Here is a 17,154-nt window from a genome sequence, read left to right on the forward strand (position 1 = left end):
CTAATGCTGTCAAACTTGCACAGGACAATGGGTATGTGGAAACTCGACAAGGAAAAAAGGTGGATCAAATTTCAAGAAGCTTTGTGGACACTTAATTTGAATTCATAATGACATTAAAAATCAAATTTATTAAAAATTGAATTTATCTCATAGTGTAGACACAGCCTAACATCTGTGAGAATAAGCATTCCCAGTCCCAGGAACAGCTAGCTCCCAAAATAAGAACTGGAGCTGCAAGTAACAATCTACTTCCTCCTCCACCCTGGCAATATCTTGTAGTTGGGTCATACTGGCAAAGTGGACTTCATGGGGTTATTACATGGAAGTGTTTTAGTGGAGCAGTTAGGTAACTTGATGAAGTGGAAAGACAAAGAGGGAGTGGCCTCTACCTTCTGACTTCCACTTCTTACTTTTAAATGGAAAACTAGGACTCTTCCTAGAAAATGATTGAATCTTTTTCAATCTTTCTTGAATTGAGTCTGCGTGTTCTCTCATTATTTTTGTCACCTGTCCTTAGAACCCTCATATCCTTTTTTGAGATGTGAGGACCGAAACTGAGGAAGCTTTTCCAGGGAAGTTTGTACTGTTGAATTGTGTAAGAGTACTGTAGTAATTTCAGTATCGTTCTCCATGGTAATCCTTGTGCATTCTACATTTTTAGCATTGTTTTGGTTTTGGGGATGATTTTTGTCTTCAGCTGTGCATTGATCAGAAAGCCACTGAGCTGTCCACAGTGATGCCCAAAAGTTTTTGCTAAATTCATACAATTAATTTAGGGTCTTAGAAACAGAGTGGCAGATTTTAGAAGTGTAGTTCAAATTATTCTGTTTGTACATTGCTGTAAGTTGTCAATGTTGAATTTCATCTGCCATTGTATTGCATGTTGTTATCTAGTTTGGTTAGGTTCCTCTTAAATTCTTCAGTCTTCTGAGTTCTTGTCCTGAACTGAATAATTTTTGACAGCTGCAATTTTTGTCACAACACTGTTCACTCACCTATTCAATTCGCAGATAATTACTATTATCAGTCCTCATATGCAACCTTGTGGCCCTCTGCTGCTAATCTCTGTCATGATAAAAAGTAAGCATTGATTCCTACCTTTTTGCTTTCTGTCTTCTAGCTATGCAAAAATATTAAGGTTGGCTTTGGCAACACTAAGGAGTATGTTTCCAAAGGTAGTGGATCAAAAGGGACAACATAATCATAATACAAGAATTCCAGTTCCGAGGAATAATTTACATTTTGACCTTGTAGCATTATTTATGAGCCTCATTTGACACAGTCATAAAATGAAGGAACCTGTTTAACTATAAACATAGTGAAATTAGAAAAGTCACCATTTTATTTTCCTGATATCGTCAGGGTATAATTGAAGTGATTTGTGATGCCTGTTGATTTATATGATTGCTTTTGAACCATAATGATTCTTTGGAGCTATCAGCTCTTCATTAAATGATAGCCATGCAATTACACAATGATAATGTTCAATTGTATCTCTTTCGTTATTGTTTTAGTTTGTTGTGTTGCCGTAAGAAACTGTTTAGAATGTCGACAAAGACAGAGAGAGAGGGTGAACAAATCTTCCCTAATCAGCAGTAAAACTCAGGAGACCCTTCAGGGTGTGACTGCAGCAGCAATGACCAAGGTAATCTGATGTTACTTACATAGGTTGTACCAGTGTTTAAAATGAGCAGGAGATGATTGTAGTTTGTTAAAACAGCACCTGAGTTGTCATCCATTTCCTAGATCACAGGAAAAAAATATTTTCTTTTCAATTAAAATTAGAAAAAATGAAAAGAAGGACCTACTTAATGCATTGGTATGTTGAGAACTGTTTTCCAATACTTTACTCTCTTCTACTTCTGCTGTTCTTGAGAGTACATCTGCTCCCCATCTCTATTTTGGTACAGTTCACATGTTTACTACTACTACTACTACTACTACTACTACTAATATGCACTAGCCAGATATGATTAAAGCATTGCTTTTGAAGAAAGTAAACAATTCTGTATCTAACTATTCAGAGTTAATGCATTAAAATAAGTAAAGCAAAGCTTTGTTTGGAGAACCAGTGTCTGAGTTTTACTTTTTTTTGTCTTCAAGCTAGCAATAATGTATTTAGTTTTATTGTGGATCTCAGTGTTAACAGTGAAAATCTCTGTACATTTTGGAAAAATAATTTCCCATTTGTAGACACCATTGGAAAGTGTTCCTGGTAACCTTTCCCCTATAAAGGATCCTGATAGACTTCTTCAGGATGTTGACATTAATCGTCTACGAGCAGTTGTTTTTCGTGATGTGGTGAGTAATGTGGACTGTGATTTTTCTTTTTGCAGTATATATAATCACTGATATTTGAAGGAAAGATTGATGTTATGAAAAACTTGCATTTTAAAACAGTACAGCTTTGGAGGCTGGGGACACTTAAAATCTGTATGAGTTTACCTTAAAAATAAGTTTTTGATTTCCTATTTTGGGAAGAGGAAATATGTCAAATTCTACGTAATTTCCCTTTTATAACAAAAAGAGATGTATAATAATAATAAGCTTATTTGAGAAGAAAGGTGCCTTATAAAATGTCATTTTCCTTTACAAGCTGCAACTGATATGCAAACTACACAAAAAGAGAACCTGAATAACCTCTGAAATTCAGCCACCTCTGGGATGAAATGTTCCACCTACTTACTAATGCAAGATTTCTAATCATATAAGGCCACGTTTCTGAGCAGCTTCACATAAACCATCTATGCTAACGGACTTTAGTGTCTTGTCTGGAAGTACTGTAGAATGTCTGCTGAACTGTAAATGCTGTAGACATCTCAGATTAGTTGAGGCAGCTGTAGATGGCGCAGAAAGAAATGTCTTTGCTTGTTTTTTGCTACAGCTCTTAAAGTACAGATTTATAATGTGGCCTGGAAGTAAGAGTAAAAGTGACTGGAAAGTCTGAGGCTATGTCTATACTACAAGATAAATTCAATCTTATTAAAGTCATTTTGTAAGGCTGGTTTTTATGAATTCAAATATGAGTATCCTCACCTCCCCACAAAATTGCGTTAGGGCTCCCATACTATATTGCCAGTCATTGACTCTTGCAGCAATGCATTGTGGGAACCTGTCTCACAGTTCCCTCAGCCCCACAGCATTCTTGGTTTTTTTCCACTGATGAAGTGTGGGGGGGAAAAATGCCCAGCAAATGGTTGTGGGTATGTGATGTCATCTTCCCAGATTGCATTGCCCTCATTCCCCTCCTGTGGAAAGCAAATGGCCATTTTTTCAGAAGGAGATTTCCCCTTGGCGACAGCCAGCCTCAGCAATATTTTCCTAAGCCCCCATCCCCACCCCCGTGACAGCCAGCCCCCAAAATCTTAAATTTGTGGACTTCCTGTTACCTTACTTCCTGCACGTTTGAAAATGGAAACTGTTTCCACACTATCATTAATCTGGATGCTTACATTCAAACTTTGTTTAGCCCATTGAGGTTGTTGGAGTAAGAATATGTGCCGTAGAGTCCTTTGAATTCGAAATAATAGTATTTGATATGTGACTAGTCAATTTAAAATCTGGCTATGTGCCTTAGATTCAAATTTATGCTGCAGTGTACACATAGCCTGACTCTTCAGTTCTATTGCTGACTTTGCCACATGTTGGTTATGACACCTTGGGCAAGTAACTTAATCTTTTTGTGCATAGGCATAACATTTCGTAGGTTTCTAAGGCCATTGCTATCATCTAGTCTGACTTCCTGTATGGCACAAGCCATAGAAATCACCAGATTAATTGCTGCAGTATATTTTTGGAAAAATCTAATATTTATTTAAAAATTGTCAATGATCTAGAAACATTCCTAACTGATTTGGCTCATAATTCTTTTCAGTTTTGTGAATTTGGCCTCATTAATGCACCATGTATGTATACATGTTACTGATCTGAACTTTATTCTTTTACATTGTAAACATGATCACTTATACCCAAGCTAACATTAATTTTAAGTTCAGTGGTTACTTCCTATTTACCTGTTGGAACAAGGGCTAATAAAGGATTCCTGCATTGGCTGCAAAAGTTTTCAAATCAGGAAATTATCAATAATAATGTTTACAAATTTCAAGGAACTCTAGTACTGGAAGCATAAGACTGTCAACCTCTGGCACTCGATTTAAAGTCCTCTGTGATTGCACAGTTTTTTTTTTTTCCTGTATGTTATGAACTGGTGATGAATGCAGTTGTCATCCTGTCCTCCAATATGATTTGGTGGTCTGTATGAGACACTAAATATTACCCCATCTGTGCTTTACTGTTAGGACATTGATCCATAAACATTTAAGATCATTTTATTTGGAGGTAACAATGACTCCAAAACATTAAATGCTATTTTTGAAGGAGAGGGCTTTCCCACTGTCTTTTTGCCCGCACTATCGTTCCTAAATAGAACTACTGACATTAGTATTCCAATTGGTGTATAGGTTATTTAAGAATTTAATTGTAAACAAATAATCAGGTTATAACACCGAATAGTAAATGTCTCTAAAACATATTGATAATCTTGATTGAAAAGGTCTCTGTAATTGTCAAGTACTACCCATGTGTTCCTTTTTCTCTCACACAGGATGATAGCAAACAGGCTCAATTTTTAGCTTTAGCGGTAGTTTACTTTATCTCTGTACTGATGGTCTCCAAATACCGTGATATACTGGAACCGCAACGAGAGACTGCAAGATGTGGGAGCCAGGCAGGTAGAAATATCAGGCAAGAAATAAATTCACCAACAAGTACAGGTACATCTATTTTTCCCACTTATTTTTTATTTTGTTTTTCAGAATTTCCTTGAAACAGAAAATATTTGACTACAAAAACAGTTTTAAATTGCCTGAAAAGTGTGAAGTCTAATGAGGCTATATTGTTGTTGTTTAGCTTCTCCAAGCTTTTTTAATATTTGTTGGTTGTTAATAAGTGAGATTTAAATTACATGCTTCTGCTTATAAGGTTTAACTTTCATTTGCTTATTCTGTTTTTATGCATCCATGTTTAATTTATATGTACATTCAAAGAAGGAGGCCTTATTAATTTAAAGTTACGTAAGGACAAGGTATTAACCAGTCAAAATAAATGTAAAAACTGCCATTTGTGTACTGCGAATGGCTATTTTTGGCTTTAAATGTCTGAAGTTTGTAGTTAGCAAACACAGCTAACTCCCTCCTTGAAGTTACTTTTTGTTTAAACAAAGTCTTCTGAAAAGCTAATATTCCAAAGACTATTAACTCTCTTGAGTCCTTTCTAGCTTGGGTCTGCATTGAAAAAATCTCTGAAAGTCTAATATACTAGAATTGTTGCCTGTTATTACATTCTTTACCTGATTAGTGTCTGAATTCTGATTTCCTGTCCCTTCCACCCTCCTCCCCCTTGCCAGCAACTGATATTTCAGCCTTTGGGGCCACTATCCAACTGGTGCAGTACCTGCCAGGAATGTTGGATCCAAGTGTGTTCTTCCACTGTTCCTAATGTAAAGTCTGCTGGTCCAATGATTTATTTAAGCCATTGAAATGGATTGGCTTATGACTGTAGTGTTTTCTCTCTCGGAAGAGCCATATAAATATGTTGAAAAGGAATTATTAGAAATCAGTGGCCAAATCTCTGCATGTTGTTTTTCATGAACATGCTGCTGCTTGTTCTGAATTTGATTTGCTGTCTCGGTTTCTGGAATTGCTAATTTTCACACCACATATAATGCAATTTAAATTCATGTCCTATTTGCATTTATTTAGGGCTGGCAAACAATACACAATTGCAATTAATCGTGAGGTTAAAGTGGTGACTGATCACAGTTTGTCACACTATTAAACAATAACAAAAGTTTTAATATAAATATTTTGATTCTTTTCCATGTTTTCAGATATGATTTCCACTACAACATATAAAACAAAGTATACAGTGATCACTTTTTATTTTCTTACAAATATTCACACTGTAAATACAAACAGAAGAAACGGTATTTTAATTCATCTTATAAAGGTATTGCAGTGCTCTCTATCATGATAATGCAACTTACAGAATAATTGCACTCAAAAACAAAACAACATAAAACTTTAGAAACCACAAGTCCACAGTCCTTATTCAGCCAATTGCTAAAACAAATGTATTTACGTTTGAAAAAGATAATACAGCCTGTTATCTTATTTAGTGTCACCTGAAAGGGAACACAAGTGTTTGTGTGACACTGTTGTAGTCATCATTGCAATTTGTGCCACATATACTAAATATTTACATGCCCCTTTGTGCTTTGACTTGTAGATTGCAGTATTATTTTTACAGTGCAAGTATTTTTAATAAAATATAAATTGAGCACTGTGCACTTTATATACAATGTTGTAAATGAAATCAATATATTTGAAAATGTAGAAAAAATAAAATATTTATTATTTAAATTAGTATTCTATTATGGTTTAACAATGCAATTAAATTTCATTAAATCATCACTTTTAAAATCTAGTCAGTTTTGCATTGCAACTTGTTAACTGCAATTAATTGACAGCCCTACTTATATTTATTTTTACCTAATTAATTGGTATATCTTAGCTTGCTTACTTTCTGCCCGTGTACTCTGTTTAAGAAAAAATGTCCTCATTGGCTGTTTTCATTTAGTAAACATTTAAGTGATCAGCTATAAGAAACCATATTTGTATGTTGTATTTAACGTATCCTCCTTGATCATATGTTGTGGTGCTGGAGTAGGAAACTGTTTGTTTCAATTAACTATTTCAGCTATGCTTGTCTTATATGTGTCGTCTTCCCTATAAATGTTGTTATGATGCCCTACTAATTGGTCTGATGTTTCCTATCTCTTGATACGTAACTTGCTTCCTTCCTCCAGAAATGCATTTTTGTTAAAAGTATCATACTTGCATGTGTAAGTGAGATAGGACTCTTGTCATGGATCCACAGTGGACCAGGACACAGGCGGTTATTAGCTGGCTCACATGTGATTCCATGATTTTCTCCACAGTTGTGGTCATGCCATCTATCCCTCACCCAAGTTTGAACCATGGATTCCTTGCCAAGTTAATTCCTGAGCAGAGCTTTGCCCACTCATTTTACAAAGGTAATATTAACATCATCTCCTAACCTGTTTGGGTGTCCTTATTTAATGTAATGTCATTAAATACCTAGCAGTGATGTAATTGTTGATAAATAAATATACGCCTCAGGTTACATGGAGATCAGACTCTCATCTAATGAGGATACCCTTAAGATAAGCCTTTCTTCCTGGCTATATTTATGTCAGGAAACATCTTTCATGCTTCTTCTACCATTTGTTCTTTTCAGTGACACCTACTTAATTAATAAATACAGATATTTAGGATTAAAGATGAGAGAGATGAGAAGGAAATTTAAAATTTTTGGGGGGCTTATTCTTTGTTGTCGTGCTCTAATTATGCCTCCTTTAGTATGAAAGAAATCAGACCTATTTTTAAAATATTGCATACAGGGGATAAATTAAATCTTAGATACCATTTTATTAGTACCCCCTTTCCTCACACTTCCTCGTGGTCTTCTCTTTCTTTTTCTTCCTTTTTTGTTTGTATGTCAGCCTTTATTTTGTGTGTAATGTAAAATTTCATTTTATATGTTGTTGATTGCTATGCTGTGCTATTCTGGAGAGAGAGAGCTTCTGCAGTCATAGCAAATGTTTTGTAAAACTGTACTGGTGTGTTTTTTTTAAGATAGGCTATTCCCTTACATTTGAGAAACACAGAAAAGATACATGTGATCTGCATGTGCACAATGTTAAATAGGTGTGTTTGCAGCTAAAGGTGCATGCAAATTTCCCAACTTGTGTGCACATGTTATGATGCAAGTTTAAAACATGAATAGGTTACAGCCATGCTTTATCAGATGGTTTTACTCTGTGTCACTCTGATACAAATCCAAAGACATTTTTGTATTTATTTAAAAAAAATAAATCCAAATAAAAAGCCAGTATTTAATTCTGTGACTACTTTTAATAAAATGAGAGGAATAGGTTACTTCCTAGTTTATTAAGAATATTAAGCACTTACATGGTGTTTTTCAAGTTCCAAGGACTTATACCGTTCAGTTAAGGGTTCTCACAAATACTATGTTTGGTGTCCTCTGAGTGTGGTGGTTGCTCTGACAAGTTTTCCTAAAAGTCTTCATTAGATTTAGCAAAAACAAATACATATGTACACATACATATTCAATTCACCATAATTTTTCCATGAAGGGCAGGGGGTCAGCAAACTTTGAGGTGGAATGCCAAAATTAATCCACAGGCAGCATGGTTTTGAGCAAGCGCCTGGGTACATGGAGGAGGAGAGTGGGGCTGAACTCCTTTCTTTGTGTGCCAATAAAAATGGGCTTGTGTGCCACTTGTGGCACCCATGCCGGGGGTTGCTGACCGCTGATATAGGGTTTAGTTTTCAAATGCAATAAACATAATGTACAGTTGTGTTTGTCTTGCACCAGACCAAAATGGAATAGGATACACAAAATGGAAGATGGAATGGATACACAAAATAAGATGCTTTGCATGTTAGTAAGCCTGCTAGCTAACTGGGAGACATTGAAATGTCATATTAACAAATATACCAATACCAGTTCTCGCAGCAGAGAGAGTCAGCCGCAGCAAGCCAGGGGGCAAATTAAGCCCTGAATGTAGAGGTGGGCCGTAGGGGCCAGGGTAGTGAAGGGATGTGTGGAGGATGGAGGAAGGCGGAGGGGACAATGAGGACAACGAGGAGAGCAGTGAACCAGGAGTCAGCACCCAAAGCTGGAACCCACTGCCTTGTGTCAGCAGCCTGCTGCCCCATGGGCCACTGGATGGCGGGGAACTCACACCCGCTTCCTGTTCCTCTGGTGTTTTGGGCTCTGCCCCCGCTGGAGCCACAACCTTGTTGGCAGCTCCAGGAGAGGAGCCATTTCTTTCTCTTCTCCCCTGCTTCCCATCAACATGAGAAGCCTGTGGCTGCAGAAAAAGCTTCTGGTGGCCACATGCAAATCTGGTGGCCACATTTCAGAAATAATGAATTATTGGATAAAATTTTGTATATTTCACTCCCTTATTTTTAAACATTTGTAGTTTAATGAATTTACCAATTAATTTCAATTCAGTGTGTCTCGTCCCATAAAGTTTCCCCATTCCTGCCAAAAAAATAAATATATGTATAAATCAGTCTTTTACGTTCAGTGTGCTTTTTGTCAGTTTAGTTTGCTAATTTAATATTCTTAGTGGTGACATAACTGGCATACTTATCCACCCTTGATGAAAAGAATTGTGTGCTGTTAATTCAAAAGTGCTACAAAATAAACCCTAAAATATATTTGAATCCTATTTCCTCATTATCTTCTAGTTCTGCATTTATAGCACCTTTTTATATGGCAGGAATTAGGATATTTCATTTTTAGCCACATCTGCTTGCAAATCAAAACATACAGAGCAAACCAAAAACAATCTTAAAATTGTTTTATTAAATGTTACACAATAAAAAGAATATATAAACAAGATTAATATTGTTGTCTGTACAAAATATGGTACGTGAAGTAAAAACAGGAAGCGCAAGTAGAATAGATTAGTTTTGCCATTTATATGCATGGTTCTTGAGGTAAAATATAACTAGCAAAAGTGTGGAAAAAGTATAGATTTTTAAAATAGGCAGGGGCAGACATAGAGTACATCAACATAATTAAAACAAGGCTTTTTAATAAGTAAGTCATGTCTCCTCTACTGTACAGTATAATAATTTTGCCTTCAGAGAGGCATACTAGTGTTCTTTTTAAAGCTATATGTTTATTTAAGATCTGTATTGGATTTAAAAAAGACCTTTACTGACATATTAAGAGTTCTTTCTTTGCCAGCCTATTTTGATAAAAGTTCAGTGAGATATTAGCAGCATATTTTATCACTATTATTGACATTATGTCAGAGATCTTCAGGGCTGGAATACTAGCAATTCAGGAAGAAATCAGTCCACCTTTAATATTGTTATAACCACTGAAGTTTTGTCCATTCACTATAGTTGGGTCTACATGTGCAAGAAAGTTTGAAATATCCATCCCTCTTTCGAAAGAACATGAGGAGTGTGTACCCATGAAACACGTTCTTTCAAGAGGAAATTGAAGGAACAGGGTGCAGACTTCGAAATCCCAACCCTGATCCCATATCAGGAAGAGCTTCCCCTTTCAAAATACTCTTTTAAAAGAATACACATGTACATACTCCATGGCTCGCTCTTTTGAAAGAAGAGTCAGCCATGGCACCAGCCAGCTGGAGCAGGGGGATGCTCTGGCCCGCAGTAGCAAGGCTCTATGATCCCTGTGTCCAGCTGCCCTTAAAGTGATATAGACCCAGAAACCCTGTGGCAGGGAGCTGAGAGCGTGCTAGCACTACAGCCATGAGCTCAGTGCAGCATCAAAACTGAAAACCACAAGAATGGCCAGCAGCTGCCCACCACAGGAGCTCCATATCCCATGCTCAGGGCCTTCACAGGGCTTGCAGGGTCCCAAAACAGAGAGGAAAAAAAAGCTGCCCCCTGGACTGAGTGGTAGCTGAGACACCTCCTTGGCCTCTGGAAAGAAGAGGTGGTCCTCAGGGAAATGGGACTCAAGCAGTGCAATGCCACAGCATTCACCCACTTGGCCCAGGGCCACTTCACCTATAGACAACCGGAGCATACTGCGAATAAAGTCTGCAGTAAGGTGAAGGAGCTCCGGCAGGGCTGTGCCTGGGCCCTGGACGAGGCTGGACTCTGCGGGGCAGGTCTATCCACCTGCCCTACAATAGGGAGCTAAGGGCCATCCTGGGGCCCCAGGACAGCTCCCCGCTACCTGACATCCTCAATACGTCAATGGATGAGAACCGCAAGCAGAGGCGGAGGAGCAGCCAGGACCAGGGAGCGAGGAGCCAAACCCTACTGCAGAGAGATTTAGTGAGAGTGGGGACCTGGTGATCGACGGGCCCTCCTGGTCATCCAGCCAGGCGATTGGGAGTTGGGCATTGCTGGACCTTGTTGAGGGACCCTTTGGTAAGTACAGGGTGGGACGCACACTCTGGCCTGTGGGGTGCAGGGGCAATGCACCTGCCAGCTGGCCACACACTTGATCAGTGGTCCTGGGCTGGACACTTCCTGGCCTTGCATGGCACCTGGCACCCCGTGACGGCTGCCAGTGACGTGCAGCACCTGCCCCTGTGGACAGTGCCATGACTTTCACATGTGGTGAGAGGTGTTCAGGACTGGACAGCACCCAGGGACTGTCCCACGTGGGCTGGGAACCCCCTACCCACCCAAGATGCCCTATGGCTGCTGTGCCTTTGTATGGGACTTGTTGCCCCTGAGGGAGAGGAATGTGACTCTTGGGAGCGAGGATGGTGGCCTGAGGGGGTGGGATGTGGCCCCATGGTCATGGCCCCAAAGGCCATAACACAGTACCGACATGCCATCTTCTCTCCATACAGCTGCACCATCTGAGGGCCAGGAGAGCCCCATACCATCCGTTGTCCTGGATAGGCCCCTGGTGGTGATGGACAACACCCAGGCACCCCCACACGCAGCATGACATTGGGACAGAGGGTGACACAACCAGCCACTTCCAGGACGAAGTGGCCGAGTTGTCACCTTCACCTCTCAGAGGCTGACATGGCATGGTGGAGGGTGGCCTGAGACAGGCTCATGGCCAACCTGCAGGACGTTAGTGGCATCCTGTGAGAGCATGCAGCCAATGTGGCCTGCCTCCTTGCCCCCTGCCTGCAAAAGCCCCTCCTGAGACCCCTGCCAAGACCCTCCCATGGCCACACGTCCCAGTGCTCCCTACTGAGGACCCTGGACCCAGGAATGGAGGGGATCCTGGGGCCGATGGGGCTCATGGCCTTCCACTCCAGCCGTGGACTGATCCCTTGCATCCCCCCAGTGTACATTGTTTGCCCCCTTCCTTCTGTATGTAGGTTTACATTCATTTAGTTAACAGTTTCAGTAGTGGATAGTAAATTATTTATTTGACAAACACCCCCATGTGCCATGCTTTTCATGGAGGGATGGTAAGGGGTGGATGTGTGTGGGGGATGGTTGTGGGTGGGGGTCACTGAGGCCTATCAGCGAAGCTCTGTCAGAGGGCTTCCCTGATGCAGAGACCATCCTGGTGGGCCTGACGAATGGGGGCAGCGCCTGGCTGCTCGTAGCCGGGGCCAGACTCAGCCATCCACCCATGCATGAAGGCACTCCCCTGCCCTCCGTGATATTATGGAGTGCACAGCAGGCACCCACTGCCTGGGGCACATTCAGCACCCTGACCTCCAGCCTCAAGAGGAGGCACCGCTGCCGCACCTTGTTAGCCGGTGGCCAGGTAATGTGCGGTGAGGTACTCCCCTGGGTCCTAAGCAGCCCAGTTTTTTTACTGTTAGAGCAGGCAGCTCCTAGCACACTCACCCACGGCCAGGCTGTAGTAACCAAACGGTTAAAGTTCTTTTGTTGTGCCGGCTGTGTTGCAGTGACAAAAGGGTTAACAAAATGGTTAGGCTCAGAGCTGAACTAGTTACAAGTTTATTTAAGCTACAGTTATAAGCGTGCGGTTACAAAAGGCTATTGTTAACTTCTTATATGCTAGCAAAGTACAGGTGTTAACAAGTTACGTTACAATCCAATACAAAGATATCTGTTATCATCTAACACAATGATATCTTGATACTAGTTACAGAGCTCTAATTCTTTAGCTGTGCACAAAAAAAAAAGTCAGAGACCTAGCATGGGTGTATCTTACCCTCTCTGCGTCTCTCGATACCAGCGTAGCCAAGCCGGATCGGTCACTCAATTCCGCGGAAAGACGAATACGAGGTTGGGCGTCCCCAGTAGTGGACCTCGGGAGGCAATCACCTGACCCGACCAGCAGGTAGTTGGTTGAAATGCACTCATTAGAGTTCTGCTGGACCCATCTTTTATACCCCTTTTGGGTTACGTATTCTCTTTCTTACCTATGGTGCCAGATCATACTGGTCTGTCTTTGTGACTCCAGTTTGTTACAAGGGCATTTCTACTTAGTTTGCACTTGTAAGACAAGAGATAAACAATTTAGGAGTACAGGACATTCTTTTGTGCGGGCAGGGCACGTCCCCTTCTGGGTGATTGTGTGTGTGCATCATATTGATCAATGCCAGCTGGGGTGATTTCTGAGGGTCCCCCCGCTCTCATGTTGACAGTCTGGCCTGTTAGCCTTCTAGCTGTACTTTCTGCTTCTCAGGGTCACGATAAGCTTGCATATCTGGGCCTCAATGAGGGCATCAAAGACTGTGCTGTCAGCAGCCGTTTCCGTGCCCTGTGTGCTTCTCAGTGGGGGTGGGGCAACGAGCAAGCTGGCTTGTAAGGGGGAGACTTTGTCTGGCTACACACCTTAAGGCACTTAAAGGCCTGCTTGACCATGTTGCGGGCCTGGTTGAGGTATATGTTGAATACCCTCTGGATGGGGTCGAGGTGGCTCCTGTAGGGCTGCAGTAGCCATGGCTGGAAGGGGTCGCGGTGTCCACCACCATGCAGAACATCATGGTGACATCCCTTCCGAGAATCTCCCACTGAGGGATAAAGATGCCAGCCTCCTTGCATCAGCAGAGGCCGGAGTTCTGGAACACATGGGTATTGCGTCTGTCCAACCCAGCCCAGGTAGATGTTTGTGAACCGACCTCTGGACTCCACCAGGGCCTGGAACCACCACTGAATGCTAACCCTTGTGGTTCATGTACTCTCCTAGCGCTGTGTGCCATTGCATGGATGGGATTGTGTCGCCCATCCAGGACACTGAAACAGTTCGGGAAGTGGAGTGCAGCAGATCCCGTGACTGCAGCACCTGGATCCCCCCAGGTGGATGGCACTGTGGAGCAGCATGGCGTTCATGGCTCGAGCGACCTACATGGGTGGGAGGACATGCATTCTCGTGAGGGTGTGGTGGGGCGTTCCTGGCTCCCTGCACCCCCAACCCCCTCACACACAGCCTCTTCCCCACCCCACCCCAGCACCCTCCCTACCACCTGCTGCCAAGGGTCTCCCTTGCCTTGGAGCCCCCGCCCCCCATCCCCTGTGGAGGGCGTGTGACCCGGGTATGGCTTACCTCCATGAGTATGGCCTCGATGGTGGCCTTGCCCACCCTGAACTGGTATCCCATAGAGCAGTAGGAGTCCAGGGTGCCCAGCTTCCATTTGGCTATGGCGACCCACTTCTCAAGGGAGAGAGCATGCAGGTGTCCTGGTGCCTGAGTGCAGGGGCAAGCAATGGCAGAGCTCATGAAAGGTCTGCTTCCTTATGTGGAAGTTGCAGATCCATTGGGCATCATACCACTGCCCCAGCACGAGGTACTCCCACCAGTTGGTGCTGCTGAGGTGACTCCAGAGGCGACATGGCCTGCTCAGGTACCCAAGTAGACGGGAGGTGGCTGCGATGACTGTGCACAGCAGTGCCAGCACAGCCTCCAAGAGCAATGTGTCCTCAGCCGGGAGCAGCAGCTGCAACTCCATGCCGGTGCACATTGAGCTCTGCTTGGCCGGGGGCCGCTGGGCAGCACTCAGCTCATTTACACTGGGTGTGTTGGGGAGGGGCCTTTTCAGGGAGTGGCTGGCTGCAGCCCTGGAAGGGCTTGTCAGCCATGTGACCCTATCCACAGTCTTTCTGGCCCCCTTCTTTCGAAAGACTGGCTGGAGCCACATGGACGCTCCCTTTTGAAAGAACGCGGTGGTCTTTCAAAAGGGCAGCTTGACGGTTCAATACGATTTTTAAGTGTGGTTGCTATCTTTCGAAAGCCAGGCTTTAGAATGCCGTTATTCGATTTTCAGCCTTTCAAAAGGATGCTTATGTGTAGACACAGTTTATACGAAACTTCAGCTGGGACTCAGATGATAGTACACTTTTGACTTTACTCAAACACTGTGATCATTCACACTGTGTTGTCATGTGTTCATATTTAAATAATAAATTGTCCAGTTAGAACTACAAGGATTGTGTTTGTAGGCAGACTCTAACTACTCAAGTTTGTAGTTAGCCAGAAAGAATGTTAGGAAAATTAAGAATTATTTTTAAAAAGGTTCCTTTAAGCCAAATAACTGTACTTTTCTTATATTGTGTTTTTGAATATCTGTTAGATATAGTTGAGCACTTGAGAGGCTCTAGTGATGTCATTGTATTTTCCTATGCTCAATTGAAAGATGTCTCTAGTGCAGAGTTTTTCAAATTTTGGGTCATGGCTTGTAAGGGTAAGCTTCTGGCAGGCTGTGAGATGTTTTGTTTACCTGAGTATACACAGACACAGCTGATGTCAGCTCACAGTGACTTCAGTTCACTGTTCCTGGCCAGTGGAAGCTGAGGAAGGTGGTGGCCCAGCTCACACCATTCTGCAGCTCCCATAGGTTGGAAATGGTGAACCACAGCCACTGGGAACTTGGAACAGCAGCGCTTGTAGACACCCAGGTAAACTAAGTGTGTCTCAGCCCAGCAGCAGCTTACCCTTGCATTCCGGGACCTAAATTTTGAAAAGTTCTGGTCTACTGGACCACTGTAGCTAATGTCAAATATGGGCTCCAAGCATTTTGTTCATCATAGCACTTGGCAGTGATCTTTCAATGTGAATCTTCTCAGCATGTACATCTGTTCTACATCTGTCCAGAATGATGATGATGATGATGATGATTAGTGATTGTAACAATATATCTCCCCCAAAGGTAATGAGTTTAATGAAAAAGTTGGAGCTGTACATTGTCAGCAAATTTTCACTGCCCTCATCTATGCTATATCTGGTCTGCAGATCATACAGGGATTCTTTCAGTATTAGTTTTCATTGTGATTAAGCAAACACCTTTTCATACGTTCTAAATTATCATAAGACAGGAAGCATCTAAGAAGAGGAACAAAAAAAAGTTAGTTGCAAGGCGAGTCATTGGACATGGACCTATTTTCTGTAAATCAGATCCTGTGTTCCACATTATGCTTGGGAACTGACAAGATTTTACAATATATTAGGTTCTTTTGTTTTCTGCTGTGACAAAGATCTCCTTTGTGCCTTTTTCTCCGCTCCACCCTCCTCCACCCCCTGGTTTCCTCCACAGATTACTTAGTAACTTGTTATCAGGAGAGACTCAGAGTGATTTTAGTCAAACTGGCATGATATTCAGAGCTGTTGATTATGTCCAGAGTTCATCCATTCATTCTCTCCTGTATCAAGATCTACTCTTAGCAGAATAAAAACATAAGAACGGCCATACTGGGTCAGACCAAAGGTCTGTCCAGCCCAGTAGCCTGTCTGCTGACAGTGGCCAGTGCCAGGTGCCCCAGAGGGGGTGAACCAAAGGCAATGAACAAGCAATTTGTCTCCTGTCATCCATCTCCAGCCTCTGACAATCAGAGGCCAGGGACACAATTCCTACCCTTGGCTAATAGCCTTTTATGGACCTAACCTCCATGAATTTTTCTAGCTCTTTCTTAAATTCTGTCTCAGTCTCCTCTGGAAAGGAGTTCCACAGGTTAACTGTGTGGTGAGTGAAGAACAACTGTCTTTTATTAGTTTTAAACCTGCTACCCTTTAATTTCATTTGGTGTCCTCTAGTTCTTGTATTATGGACACAAGTAAATAACTTCTCCTCACCCTGTCCCCACCTGGCATAATTTTATATACCTCTATCATGTCCCCCCCCTCAGTCTCCTCTTTTCAAAACTGAAAAGTGTCAGTCTTTTTAGCCTCTCCTCGTATGGGACCTGTTCCAAGCCCCCAGCCATTTTAGTTGCCCTTTTCTGAACCTTTTCCAGGGCCAGGATATCTTTTTTTCAGGTGAGGAGACCAATCTGTACACGGTACCCAAGATGTGGGCATACCATAGATTCATATAGGGGCAGCAAGATACTGCTTGTCCTATTTTCTATACCTTTTTTAATAATACCTAACATCCTATTTGCCTTTTTGACTGCCTCTGCACGCTGCATGTATGTTTTCAAGGAACTATCAATAATAACTCCAAGATGTCTTTCCTGATAAGTTATAGCTAAATTAACCCCCATAATATTGTAAGTATAGTTGGGATTATTTTTCCCATGTGCATTATCATACACTTATCCACATTAAATTTCATTTGCCATTTTGTTGCCCAATCACTCAGTTTGATGAGATCTTTTTGAAGTTCTT

At 41.9% G+C, this 17,154-nt stretch overlaps 1 protein-coding gene across 8 annotated transcripts in view; it reads left to right on the forward strand.

The window, feature by feature from the left end:
* Positions 1 to 17,154, forward strand: part of NBEA (neurobeachin) — a 776,083-nt gene that overhangs the window by 247,281 nt on the left and 511,648 nt on the right. For 6 of the 8 annotated variants that reach the window (XM_074986506.1, XM_074986516.1, XM_074986543.1 and 3 more), the window contains exons 27-30: positions 1,515 to 1,645; positions 2,194 to 2,301; positions 4,604 to 4,772; positions 6,998 to 7,093. In XM_074986506.1, the coding sequence (XP_074842607.1) occupies positions 1,515 to 1,645; positions 2,194 to 2,301; positions 4,604 to 4,772; positions 6,998 to 7,093 (504 nt within the window). The remainder of the gene's footprint in view (positions 1 to 1,514; positions 1,646 to 2,193; positions 2,302 to 4,603; positions 4,773 to 6,997; positions 7,094 to 17,154) is intronic. The other 2 variants (XM_074986564.1, XM_074986570.1) reach the window with 1 other exon arrangement.

This window comes from Carettochelys insculpta, chromosome 1, assembly GCF_033958435.1.
Source record: "Carettochelys insculpta isolate YL-2023 chromosome 1, ASM3395843v1, whole genome shotgun sequence".
In the NCBI taxonomy this organism is placed as follows: Eukaryota; Metazoa; Chordata; order Testudines; family Carettochelyidae; genus Carettochelys; species Carettochelys insculpta.